At 51.0% G+C, this 13,182-nt stretch overlaps 4 protein-coding genes across 5 annotated transcripts; 2 read left to right on the top strand and 2 right to left on the bottom strand.

The window, feature by feature from the left end:
- Positions 1-2,479: 2,479 nt before the first annotated feature.
- Positions 2,480-3,953, top strand: TERG_04968 (uncharacterized protein; the record flags this gene model as incomplete). Its single annotated transcript, XM_003234328.2, has 3 exons — positions 2,480-2,967; positions 3,052-3,370; positions 3,430-3,953. The coding sequence occupies 3 exons, from the start codon at positions 2,480-2,482 to the stop codon at positions 3,787-3,789; spliced, it is 1,167 nt and encodes a 388-aa protein (XP_003234376.1). The 3' UTR covers positions 3,790-3,953.
- Positions 3,954-5,185: 1,232 nt separating this feature from the next.
- TERG_04967 (asparagine-tRNA ligase) lies at positions 5,186-6,988 on the top strand (the record flags this gene model as incomplete). The annotated part of the gene is made up of 2 exons (XM_003234327.1): positions 5,186-6,801; positions 6,862-6,988. 2 exons carry the CDS (start codon positions 5,186-5,188, stop codon positions 6,986-6,988), a joined length of 1,743 nt encoding a protein of 580 aa, XP_003234375.1.
- A 279-nt stretch (positions 6,989-7,267) lies between these two features.
- Positions 7,268-8,406, bottom strand: TERG_04966 (uncharacterized protein; the record flags this gene model as incomplete). Of its 2 annotated transcripts, XM_047749893.1 has the most annotated exons (3): positions 7,268-7,868; positions 8,064-8,123; positions 8,381-8,406. In XM_047749893.1, 3 exons carry the CDS (start codon positions 8,404-8,406, stop codon positions 7,268-7,270), a joined length of 687 nt encoding a protein of 228 aa, XP_047606458.1. The 2 variants fall into 2 exon arrangements, with proteins under 2 accessions (XP_047606458.1, XP_003234374.1); XM_003234326.1 differs by lacking the exons at positions 8,064-8,123; positions 8,381-8,406 and having other exon boundaries at positions 7,268-7,981.
- Positions 8,407-9,575: 1,169 nt separating this feature from the next.
- Positions 9,576-11,450, bottom strand: TERG_04965 (uncharacterized protein; the record flags this gene model as incomplete). The annotated part of the gene is made up of 2 exons (XM_003234325.2): positions 9,963-11,450; positions 9,576-9,871 (listed from the first exon to the last, which is right to left on the bottom strand). The coding sequence occupies exons 1-2, from the start codon at positions 11,437-11,439 to the stop codon at positions 9,576-9,578; spliced, it is 1,773 nt and encodes a 590-aa protein (XP_003234373.1). The 5' UTR covers positions 11,440-11,450.
- Between the last annotated feature and the right edge of the window lie 1,732 nt (positions 11,451-13,182).

The following is a 13,182-nucleotide window of genomic DNA, read 5'->3' as shown; positions in this document are numbered from 1 at the left end:
AGATGGTCAAGAGGACAAGCTGAAACAGATTCACGACACACAGTGGAGCAGGCTATTCGGAGGGGGGTGGACCAGGTCTTCGAGACTCGCTGACGGCGTTGTGTTCCCCCTTGGACAATTCCTTTGTTGCCGGGCCGTAAAGGAACGAGAGAACGAGAAGAGCGCACCGTGCTTATCACATTAAGGGGCCGTTTAGGTTGGAAGTGTTCGCCGGGATCGAAAGACTGCTTTGTCGAGAGGCTGGAGGATTATGGCGAGGGCGTGTTCCGCTGCTGGTGGTGACGGCGGGAAGGCTGGCTGAGACCGTGAGGGCGATCAAGCGGCGACGAGGCAGGAAAATTAGGGCAGATGGGATCCAGATAATAAATAAATAAAGGCAAAAAGGAGCGATGGAAAGAAGAGGAAGAAGAAGAAGGAAAGGAAGCTTGGAGGAAGAAGGGCTGGAGAGTCGCGAGGGCGAAGGTGAATGTCGGACGTTGAAGTTGAGGTCGAGGAACTTTTTGCGCTTTTTGGCGTTGTCGATGTTATTTTTTCCCCCTTTGGCGATGCTTGGCTTTTTTGGGCTGCGCACACAACAGACATCAGACGAGACATCAGACGAGACAGGCCAGGGGACAGCAAAGAAGGGAGACAGAAGGCTGTAGACGATGACAACGATGACGACGACGATGATGATGATGGAGATGGCCCTTTGCTACGGCCAGTCTACTTTCCAGTTAGTCTACGCATATAAACAAGGGCACAAGACACATAAGATCGGGCGATAGCTTCAGCTAACTAGTCAGTTACTGAGACGGAGACGTCCCAGCGGGGCTGGTCGTGATGGTATACAGGCTTCAAAGGCCGTTGCAATACTAGACGATGGCCGGCTGCGCAATTTGGAGGTTTCCTGGCGCTGTTCGCTGCGGGGAGCCGGCCATATCAAAGGCTAACGGCTGGCAGAGCACAGTCTTCGATAATACCGGTGGCATCCACTCGATTGATTAGATTCTTGCCGGTAATAACATAATAATAATAACGAGGGAGATCAAAAGTGCCGTCGGGAATAATTTATATCGGATGAGCTACGGTCCAGGATTAGAGGAGATCCCGGCCGGCATGCTGTCACAAGCAAATCAGCATGCCCACATTATATATATAACGGATCTCCCTGCTCTGGGAACGAAACGATCGATCGATCGATCAACCGAACACAAGCCATCGACAATTTCACCTGGCTAGAAGAGACTGAAGGACATTCTAGGACTATGCAGGTGCATTGTGGTCTATCTAGACTGCTATCTTTCTCCGTTTAGACGCCAGGACAGAGGCAGATCGAGGAATTACCAACTCTCAAACCCTCCTATGTTGCCCCAGGCAACACACAGAGGTCTGTCTCTTCCGCCGCCGGTAAGCTCATTTTTGTCCATATGATGCCATTGGAGATCTACCCTCTGGACTCCGTATGTATGCAAGAGACAGTTCCATCACGATGGAGACCATGTCGAAGTTGGAGCTACTGCACACCACTGTGTGATGCAGCAGGGAATCACGGCGCTGGTTCTCCCGGCTCTGTCCACTCAGAGGGTGCACACGGCCAAGGACGATAACTCTTGACAGGCAAATAATGGTGAACTGCGAGCTCTCGGCCAACAATAAAATAAATGAAACGATGCCAACCCTGCTAGAGGAGAGACGAGAGGAGAAGAAAAAATGGGCAAGGAAAAAGAAACACAGCATACTAGTTGGTTCCAAAACACCCAACACGACCGCCAGGCCAACCCGGCTATCCCACAAACCATGTAGAATTGCCTTTCCTCGCAACTGATCCCCCACCAAGAAACTGCAGAATTCAAAAATACTCCTTTTCACTGAATATGCTCCTGAAAATCTTACTTGGAAAGTTCCCCTGGGCCCTGATCTATTGAGAGGCGATCGCCACCTGATGCCGTGTTGTGGCTGTCCACGTTAATATCTAACGGCCGCCAAAGCATCATTCTTCCGGACGCCATGGCCAGGTTGAAGGTGTCTTCCTGCAGACAGTTGTGGTGTTTGTATAGAGGAAAGAGAAATTGTGTATCATCCACATCTGACCGCCTGAGACCAGGGTTAGTGGCCTTGAGAGGCTACATTCTTGTCCTGACGCCTCCTCTGACGCTACTCCTGCATATACCTCCTTCTCCTGCGCTTGGACTCGATGTTTCCTGACAGTTAAGAGCCGCTTTTGCAGGTTAGCTAAACCAAGAGGTGTGTCATCTGTCAGTTCGCGCTGCAGATCTACTCGTGTCGTAGTTGTGGACCTTTTCGTGTTAAGGTTCTGATGGCCCCCCTTCATGGGCCAAATATACTTATATCCATAGTAGCTCTCCCGCCGGCAATCAAGCTACTATCTTCTCTTCATATATATCTCTTTAATCCTTTTTTTTTTCTAGCCTCCCCTGTGTACTGCGTACAGGGACCGACATTCATTTTTTTCAATTCACATCCTAATGCTTCTATTATGCAGCTCCCTCCGGTGTCGGTTATTGCCTCCTGGCCTAAGCCCAATTATGACAATCCACCAGAGGTTCATGGCCCTGCCATCATAATCATGACAGCAATTTTCATGCCCCTGATGCTGGCCATCATCGGCATCCGTATATTCACACGCATCCGAATATTGAGAAGTTTTGGTTGGGACGATATATTCATCATTGCCGCTGCTCTTCCCACTCTCGGCTGTGGGATCATCACCACCACTGCAGCCATCACCTTGGGCTGGAACCGCCATATTTACGACGTTCCTATCTGGCAGCTTATTCTAGGCCTTCGACTGACGATGCTATTGGAATGTCTCTTTGCTACCGGCTGTACGCTCACTAAACTCTCGCTTCTATTTTTTACCCGGAAGATCATGAAAGGCAGTGGAAGTCCGGCGTTGCAGTGGACTGTGGTTATCAACATCTGGATCGTTGCTGTCGAACTTATTATCTTCATTTTGGTGGTCGTGTTTACTTGCAGGCATGTCTCCGTATCCCTTTACCCTAAAGGGTCACTGACTTGTCCAGGTCTGCTAACATGAGCCCACTCTAGACCGGTATCTCTCTATTGGACGCTGTCTATTCTGCCCCAGAACTGCGTCAACGAGAGTGCCCATTTACTAGCTAGCGGTGCAATTAACACCGCAACCGACATCATTGTTATTGTCTTGCCGATTCCCAGCGTTATGTCTCTCAGCTTGCCCACGCGGCAGAGGATCATTCTTATCCTCCTCTTTGGTGCTGGTTTCGGAGTCTGTATTGCCGGTGGTGTGCGTGCATACTACACCTACCGACTGAATATTGCCCACGACAAGACGTGGGAAGCCTACTACCTCTGGATCTCCGGTACCGTTGAACTCTACGTTGGTGTGGTATGTAACATCTTCTTCCATTACGTGGACAAGACCGCGAAACTAACAGCCAACAATAGATTGGGGCTTCGCTCGCATCATTACGGCCGTTCTTTGCGCGCTACTTCCCATCTATCTTCGGCAACCAGCGTGAGCGGGCATCGTACGCTTTCGCAAGTACAATAGCACGGCGCTACGGCTTCCGCCGTTCGAGCCGTGGTAAGCCAAAGCCCAGGAAAGTAAAGGAGGTCAGCGAGGCTACCACCGTTACCATGAACTGCGACTATGACTTTGACCTGGGGTACCTCCGCACCCAGAAGAGTGAGATGGGTCCGGTAGCTACAGGGTCCCGAGATGGGGCCGTAGAAGAGTCCAGCGTCGGCATGCCCCCCGCAGAAACGGCAACATGGACTGCGGCAACAGGGGCTGTGGAGCAATGATATGTGTTACGGCGTCCTGGAGTCAGGGGGTACATACAAACCCCTTTTCAATGGAATCCTTTTTAAACCCAAGCAAACCCGGTGCTGGTGTATAAAGCTGCAGAGTAATGGACGTTTCTGAGCCGCTGCCTGCAACGGCTCTTCAGGGGCTTCCTCAGCCGACGCAGCGCAAAAAAAAAAAAAAAAAACGACCTTCGCCGGCGCTTTCTTGCCTTGCAGTCGAAAATTACCCAAACGAGAATCCAGGCCAGTGATATTACGTAATATCACCATCTATATTTTTTATTTTATTTTATTTTATTTATTTTTTATTTTTTATTTATTTTTATTTTTATTTTTTTTTTTTTTTGGCTTTTCTTCACAATCAACGAAAAAAAAAAGAGCAGCAGCAGAAGAAGCAGAAGCAGAAGCAGAAAAAGGCGAAGAAGAAACGCCCGAGTGAGAATTGTCGAGATGCGACATCCAGCAGTTCATGTTCATGTTCATGTTCATGTTCATGTTCATCCGTCTTGCCACCGACTCCGTAACGCCGGAGGACCTTAGCTGGCTGGGCCCGACGAGCGACCAGCGACTCAAGCCAGCATACGAGAACCAACTAGCCAGCAAGGCCAGCACACTCCAGCGTGGCTCGCATCTCCACCGATCCCAGAACTGAAACTGCCAGCGCTAAGAAGGTAGAAGGCCCAACCACCACTGCTCGGCATCTGGGCTGGCAATTGAGGCAGATCAGCCACACCAGAGAAGAGCGTGAAACCCGACGGACAATACGAGGGCCCGATCTCGCTAATCTTTGCGTATCCATGAAGACGATCGATCGTGTCAACTCCAGGCGCATACGAAGGGTGTTGCACCGCGCCAGGCGAAGGAATCACTAGCTGACAGCGACGACTGGGATATGGAAGCTGGAAAACTCGATAAAGTCCGGACTAGAAGAAGCTCTAGCTTCCGATTGACCGTTAGTTACGGACTGGCCACTCCTCTGGGTGGGAGAAGAGCATTGCTAGAGTTGAGGCCAGATAGACGGGCGTAAGAGGAGCTGCCACCAGCTGAGCGTCTTATCTCTGGAGAGAGACAACTTTCTCTGCTTAATATGTCATTCATTGATGTTGTAGTTGGGGTTTTTCATTAGTGTTATTGCTTTTACAGAGCGCTGTATGACTATTGTTTTTAACATTTGCTGGTTGGCTTGTCTGTGACTCATCCTTTTGCTGGGATTCTCCATATAAAATGATAATTTTATGTTCCCCTCGAAGTTTTACCCCACTGCACACACTCTTTTTTTCTCTATCCCTCGATAACATCCAGCCAAAAAAAAAAAAAAAAAAGATTGAAGGATAAAATATAATAAAAAAGCAGGAGCAGGCAGGAAGAGGATCGGGACACAAGAGAGGCGGCCATGGCGAGCGCTACCAAAGACGTCTTCATTGACGAGGATGTCGGCCAGGACGATGATTCTGCGACGGGCACCGAAACCGCCGCATACAAGACGCTGGTCTACGCGATGCTGCTACACCCCGCCACGGCCGAGGCCCCAGTGCAGTACATGACCAGGAAGTCCGAGACAGGTCCTGTTGCTGAAGGAGAAGAGGCCTCTGTGCGCCTGCAGTGGAAGCCCGCAACCAAGTCGGCGCTCAAGAAGGCCGCCAACCTCGTCGAGCAACGCAAGAAAAAGGCGCTCAAGGAGAAGGAGCTGGCGATCAGGGAAAAGGAGGAGGCCGATAAGCGAAGGCTGGTGCTGGAGGAGGCGAAGAAGGTCGTCGTAAAGGAAGACGATTCGCTGCCCAAGCCGGTCAAGATCAGACTCAATGAGAAGGACCCCGCGGTCGTCAGGCCTCGAGCCGAAGGAGACAAGCAGCCGGGGACTCGTGTGCGTGTCGTTGGCAGAGTCCATCGGCTACGGGTGCAGAAGGACATGATCTTCTTGACGCTGACCGATGGCTACGGATTGCTCCAGTGCGTTTTTACTGGGGACCTGACAAAGACATATGATGCCATGACTCTTACTCTGGAGACCTCCATGGCCATCCATGGAGAGATGCGTGCCGTGCCTGTGAAACAGCATGCTCCAGATAACCGTGAGCTACACGCAGACTTCTTCCAGGTCATTGGGCGTGCTGCCGGCGATAAGGAGGCCATCACCACCCGTGTGGCCGCAGATGCTGATCCCCAGACCCTACTAGACAACAGACACCTCGTCTTGCGTGGAGAGACGTCCTCATCCGTTCTCAAGGTCCGCGCAGCTGTGGTGCGGGCGTTTCGGAAGACGTTTGAGCAGAAACAGATGCTCGAGGTCACTCCCCCAGCCATGGTCCAGACCCAAGTAGAAGGTGGAAGCACCCTGTTTGAATTCGACTACTACGGCGAGAAGGCCTATCTGACTCAGTCCTCCCAGCTGTACCTGGAGACCTGTCTCGCTTCACTAGGTGATGTCTTCTGCATCTGTCCGTCTTTCCGTGCTGAAAAGTCTCTCACCCGTCGTCACCTGTCTGAATATACCCATATTGAATCTGAGCTAGACTTCATTACCTTTAATGATCTCCTCGACCATATCGAGGAGATAATATGTAGTGTTATCGATATTTCGCTGGCTGATCCACAGATCGCCGCATTCGTCAAACAGCTCAACCCCAACTTCACGCCACCGGCCCGTCCCTTCAGGCGCATGCGTTACTCTGAAGCCATCGAGTGGCTGAACGAACACGGCATCAACAATGAAGAGGATAAGCCACATTCGTTCGGAGATGACATTGCTGAAGCTGCCGAGCGAAAAATGACCGATATCATCAACAAACCTATCCTACTCACCCACTTCCCTGCTGAGATCAAGGCGTTCTACATGAAGAAGGATGCAGAGGACCCACGTGTCACCGAGTCTGTAGACGTACTCATGCCCGGTGTCGGTGAAATTGTCGGTGGTAGCATGAGGATGGACGACTGGGACGAGCTCATGGGTGCATACAAGAAAGAAGGAATGGATCCTACTCCGTACTACTGGTATACCGACCAGAGAAAGTAAGTTTGCCCGCTGTGAGTGCGACTATGGAGTAGAAAGTGTGTGCTAACTATAAGTAGATATGGCACGTCTCCTCATGGAGGATACGGCCTTGGTCTTGAACGATTCCTTGCGTGGATGTGCGGACGATATACTGTCCGAGAATGCTCGTTGTACCCTCGTTTTACCGGCCGATGCACTCCATAAGCATAGCGTCAGTTTAGAATTTAAATGACAAGAATATGAAGAATGGAAAGTAGTTAGAGCAAGGGCTACAGAAATAGTGAAGATGCATTGTACTAGACACGAACAGAGACAAAATAATGTAACGCAAATGCGAATAGGTGCGGGAAATGGGGGTGCTTAATATATGCTACCCCCAAACTGATCGTGTCTTTCCATAGCAAGATACAGAAGGGCAAACTTCCCGTCACAACGGAGAAATGACCACTAATAATATACTTTGCGGACAACAAGGGCCAATCATTACTGAGTCTTTTCAAGGAAAGCTCTGTCTCCATGCACCATCACCGGGGCAAGAGCTGTAGACTTGGATTCGATCATGTCGTTCTGTAGTAGAGTGAATTTTTCATCCGGGCCCCTTTCAGACGGTGTGATGGGGCTATCATCCGCCGAAACCACCGTTGTAGCCGGGGAGTGAGTTAATAATGGCATATCACCGGCTTCCTTGTTGCCGGTAAGACAAACACCATTTTTATACCTTGGTCCAGACCGCTGCGAAGTAGTTGGTGTCTGCCCCGCTTGCAGGAACTGAGCGAGATATTGATATGCAGCCGTGAATTGAACTGGCTTGGATCGGGACTGACGTGTGGAAGACATTGTCTCCGGCTCTTGATGTAGAATGCTCAGCTGCGGCAGGCTAGTGGAAAGGGAAATGGTTGTATTTGGCAACGAGTAGAGCAAGCCAGGGTCTGAAAAGGAGCCGGTCCTCGCACTATGGTGATATGGATATGACCTGGGGATGGGAACCGGGGAGAATAATGAGGAAAAGGAAGATGTTGCCCGTGAGAAGAATATGGGCCTCGAAGGAGTTGCTAGAGGTTTTATAGAGTCTTGATTTCGGCACCTGGAGGACGAAACAAGAAGAAGAAAAGAGAGGTAGAATAAGTAAACATGCACTTCCAGGGAGAAGGGAAGAGAAAAAGTATCGAAGGTTGAAGAAAGTCCTACCTGTATCATTTGCTCGTGCGGAGCAAATGATACGGATAAGTCCGGACAAGGTAGAGAGAAGAAGAAGCGGAAGAAGAAGGGTATATCTCACCGTTGGCTACAGTATAGAATTGAAGAATCTGGGTTTGATATCATTCTCTCACACATGGCACTGCAAGGGAGAAGACGTTTTGAAACAAGCAGTTAGTAAGGCAAGTAAATATTGCAGTTCATTCTTCAACCATGTTTCATTCAACCATGTGTCATGCGTTCTCATGCATTATCTCCCTAACAAACGGTGAGGGAAAAGAAAGGAAGTAAAGGTTGATTCCATGTCGAACAGCATTGGCCCTGCACTACCGAGGACAGGGGTGAGGGAGGGAGAAGGGAAGGGGGGGTAGAGGAAAATGAAGACTCCTTCATCCATACCAGTACTGGCAAAAGCAGGTGGCCATCTGCGCTGCAACGCCTCTCTCCCGCCCCAGTTCCCAGCTGCTTGCAGGATCTTTCAGGTCAAGGCTGAGCAAGACTCCCTCTTATTTGTCTTGCCCTCTTTGGCATGCGCCGTTTAATCGCGGAACCGTCAGCCCTGGGATGCAGGCAGTGGCCCTAAGGCTGCTGACCTAGTGGTCGCAAGACAAGAAGCAATTTGTCCAGGTCCTTCAGCGGCGTAGAAAAAAAGAAAGGCAGAAGTAGAAGTAGGATAGTGTATATAATAAAGGGATAGGGGGAGGGAAACAAAATAAAATAAAACAAAAAAAAATAAAATAAAATAAGAAAAGAAACCCTTTCTGTTGTTATATAAAAAGGAACTTCCAGTAACGGCGAAGCACCGTACTTAAGCTTGGAAGACGAAGAATAACCTTGGGTAGATGCAGGCCAGTCAAGGAAGAAGAAGAGTTGTGGCCGCTGCTGATGACGATGATATATAGCTGAGGCGGTGAAACAAGGCCTCGCCCAGCGCTGAGTCACCCAAAACCAACGGTCTGAACTAGCCTAGACGGTCCATACCTGCTGCCATCGAGCATCAAGGACAAGAAAAAGGGGGTCGTGGCCTTCCTCCTGAGGCTCGGATCATAGGGGACCAGACCCGGTGGGACGGGGACGGCCTAAGAGAAGGTCAGGCGCTGTTCCAGCGTCCACAGTGGGCACCGGTCTCGTTCGGTCTTTTGCCTGCGTGTTCTGAAAATCTGTCCTGCCGCCTGTTTGTGCATCTCTCTGTCGTTCCCCAAGGGTCTCCAGTTGACGTTTGTCTGCCGTTTGAGACGTCAAGGGGAAAAGGAAGCAGAAGAAGCAAAAAAAAAAAAAAAGAAAGAAAAAAGAAAAAGAAAAAGGAACGAAAAACGTATGCTGGTCGCGTGACGCTCGAGTCCGACTCTATCCGGTCGAGAAAGGAAAGCTGAATAAAAGGGCTGAGAATTGACTCGGGTGAGCTCAAGGAGGTCAAGAGCATGAAGATCAATGGCAGAGACGACACTGATGATAGATGAAGATGAAGCTGAGGATCAAGATCAAGTAGATTCAGCGCCAACGCTAAGATGCACAAAATAGAAGTACAAAAAGAACGTGACCAAAGGTGACTTGGCGATACACCCTAGCGGCTTTGTTGGTTGGTCTATTATTATCATTGAGCAGCGGGCTTGTCTCCAGAAGCTGTCGTTGGCTTGCTATCGCCGTCTCCATGCTCGAACAGTTGCTGTGGTGGAGCGGCATTAGGCGCGAGAAACCTCTCTGGCACTCCTCTGGCGCCGACTCCTATCGGCCCAACGAAGCACCCAAATGTCCCGCTCCACGCATACCTGTATGCTAGCGCTTGGCGGATTTCACGGTAGGCAAGGGAGTTTGAGTAAGGGAGGCCGGTTGTTGGGTCACGGTAGCGGGCGGGATGGGAAGTAATAGGGCAAAACTCGGTTTGGGTTTCTACAGTCGCTTGTTAGTCCTGTTATAAGATTAAAAATGATAATTCCTCACACAGAGGGTTGCTGGGATATGGATGAAAGGGATGACGTACTGGGCAGCTTGACAGGTTTTTTCGGATTGTAGAGGACGCCAACATCACTTCGCTCGGGAGCTGTAGTTGCGTCGAAATTGTCTAGAACAATGCACGTCCGGGATGAGCGCTCAAGAGCCGGTTTGACCTTGCCCGGCTTCTCCTCCGCGTTCAACTCTTGTTCCGGACATATGGGTACGGTTTCTTCTACAGGCTTGTTGGGAGCTTGACCTTGACCATTTTCGTCCTCATTCCCCGGCTCCTTGGGGCTTGGGGCTGATTTTGTCACTTCATTCCCATGTGGCTCTTTGTTTGGCAATGCAATCGTTTCCGTAGTAGTTGTGACGGGTTTTGGTGCAGTGGATGTGGCGGTAGGGGCAATTTCGGCGTCAGGACACTCCTGCATGGAGGCGTATAACTGTATGCCATCTAGAAACAAGCTGGGTTTCCCAGGAGCTTGTTGCCCATCGGTAGGTTGTGTAGGCGCTATGTCTGTGGCATTATTGGACGCTTCTGTTCCTCTGTTTGCAGCATTCGCAGCAGGCTGTCCCTCACGGCTGGTTTCAACACTGGGACGACCCTTCTTCTTGCGGCCGGTATCAGCATCAGCAGCTTGTCGAAAAGACTTGACGCCCACCATTGCAAGTTTCTCGTTGATCCATTTAGCGATTCCGCTCCAGAACGTGATAACAGGTCCTTCCAGTCGTCGATTGTGCAGTGCCTCCATCTTCAGCCGCCGCTCTTCGCTTCGCTTCTCCTCCATCTCCTCCCACCGCGTCAGGCTGCCAAAATTCAACCTCTCAGTCTTTTCGGCTTCAGCAAGACGATCTGCCTGCGTCATTTGTTTCGGCCTGGCCTTCTCCTTGCGCTTGGCCGTCTCCTCCATCGTGGCAATCAGCTGAACTCGCTTCTGCTCGCTGCGTTTGAGCCGCGCGTGAGTTTGAACTCTGTTCTGCATAGTCTGGCGACGAGAAGACGCCCGCGTAGGCCCGTCATCTGCCGTAGGAAGCCATGAGATACGTTCTGATTTCTTTCTCAGACGTGGAGCCGGAAGTGTTGATTTTCGTGTGGGCAAGGTCGGATCTATCTTGACCTTTTTCTTGCGCTGGGAGGGCATCCGAAACCCTTCCTGCTGCGCTGTCCGTTTCTTTGCCCTCTCTGCCTTCTCCTGTCTCTGTAGCTCTTTTTCTCCTTCAAGCTCGTCGTTGCCAGCGCCAGTTGCGCCGCCTTCGTCCCCTTCATCCGAAGAGGACGAATCGATCTCCATGTCGTCTGCTGCAGCTTCTCCGCCCTCTTCCTCATCGTCCCCAGACTCAAACTCCTCGTCATCTTCTTCCTCCGCAAATATACGCGCCAGTTCATCGTCGGCTTCGGCGTCGAGCAGCGTGTTCATCAGACGGCCAGCCGTCGACCGTCGCGCTCGTCCTGTCGCAAGAGGCTCAACATAGTAGTCCTCCGGCCCGCTGCCGTCTTCCGCCTCAACCGGGGTTTCTGCCATGCTTTCCTATCAGTAACCAGGGCGCATCGTAGACGTTCTGCGCAGCTCTCGTGTCTCGTCCGTAGTGTCTGTTTGATAAAACGTCTAGAGAGGCCAAGGCGAAGTCGCGAATCTTATGATTATATAATAGAGTTAATTACATAATCCGCCACTTTATTCTGACCTTTGTCGCTCTGACATTATATAATTATTCCATAGGTATTATTATTATTATTATTATTATCAACTGCCCGTTGATGGATGTCAGCGAACGACGGCGAAGCAGAAGACAAAGAAGAGGGACGGGACGGGGAGGATAGAGCGAAAGACAGCAGGCTGGTGAGCTGGATCCGGAGAACTCTCTCTCTCTGGCTTGCGCTGGACACGACTGGACACGACACGCTCAGCCTGCTGCTTTCGGAGCGGACTCCCTCTCGTCATCTCAAAGCCACGCTCGTATGGAACGGAGCATGGAGGAGTCCAACGCAAGCTGAGGTTGGTTGGTAGCGAGCTGGGCGAGGAAGCACACAGGATAGGAGGTGTCTGCGACGATCCCTCTTTACTCAACGCCCGTTGAGCCAGCCTCGCAGGAGTCGAGAAGCAAGAGATAGACGTAGCGACAAGCTAGCTGTACGGAGTCAGAACACAGCATACGGTTTTGCCTTCGTCAGTCACAAAACTATGAAACGAAGTCCAAGCAGACGCAGCTCAAAGTATCAAGCTCTCGCTACCATGGTTTCATCCGTTCGTTCCGAGAACCGGCTGTGCGAGTTGAATCCGGGTACCTGCATCGAATGACACCACTCACCCCGTATTGCCCACCTGGTGTTTGCGCCCATCTCGGCCACCTTATCGTCTGTCAGTTCGCGGAGAGGCGCGCCTATGGGACATCTCTAATAATGTGTCCAGTTTCAAGGACAAGAGAAAAGACAGTAACTCTGTAAACTGAGTTGAAGCTATGTTTGACCTCTCCACCCACCAGCACATCGCTCCAGGCATCGCGACGTCCCTGACTTTCCCCCATCAGGCTCTAGTGGTAATTAAGACCCACGGGTCCTACCCACCAATGGGCCGGGATGATGTCGTGAGGAATTTTTCTCCAGAACATCCAGAAAAAGTACTTTCCGTGGGCACCACGGCGCCAGACGTTGATCTACTTCGCTTGCCAGTGCGAGGCCAGGAGACCTCTGGCCTGAACTTGAGCTGAGCCAGGGCAGTCAGTGGATACGGACAGCACAGATGTATTTATGGAGGTTATGCTTGCACACATACATGCATACATAAAGTACATGCATACTTTCGCCGTACATCAAGGGTACATCCATTGCCGCTGGGGGTTTTGTCTGTGCCCTTTGATGCTATACAACAGCAGCAGGAGGAACAGAGAAAGGAGAAGAAGGCCTGCAAACGATAACCACATGGCACGCTCCCCCTTTAGTTGCCGCGGCGTCTCTATCCCTCTCTCTCTCGCCTGCCTGCCTGCCTGCTCCCCTCCCTCTCCTCGTCCTCCTGGCCCTCCTCTGGTTTCCTCGCGCTGCCCTCCTGCGCTGCCTCACGGCAAGCCAAGCGCCCATCATCCCTGGTATTTTTTTCGTATTGAGGCAGGTACCAAATACCAGTCCCGGGGTGCTGGTAGCCCGGCGCTACTGGCGCTGTCGCTGCCTGTAACTTTGGTAATCGCATACGACTAGTCCCTTCTCCATCCACTTCTTTTTTTTCTTGCTTTCTTCCTCGTACATTCTCTTCTCCCTTTTTTTCCCCCTG

This window comes from Trichophyton rubrum, assembly GCF_000151425.1.
Source record: "Trichophyton rubrum CBS 118892 genomic scaffold supercont2.5, whole genome shotgun sequence".
NCBI classification, from domain to species: domain Eukaryota; kingdom Fungi; phylum Ascomycota; class Eurotiomycetes; order Onygenales; family Arthrodermataceae; genus Trichophyton; species Trichophyton rubrum.
This window is presented reverse-complemented; position numbering and strand designations above follow the sequence as displayed.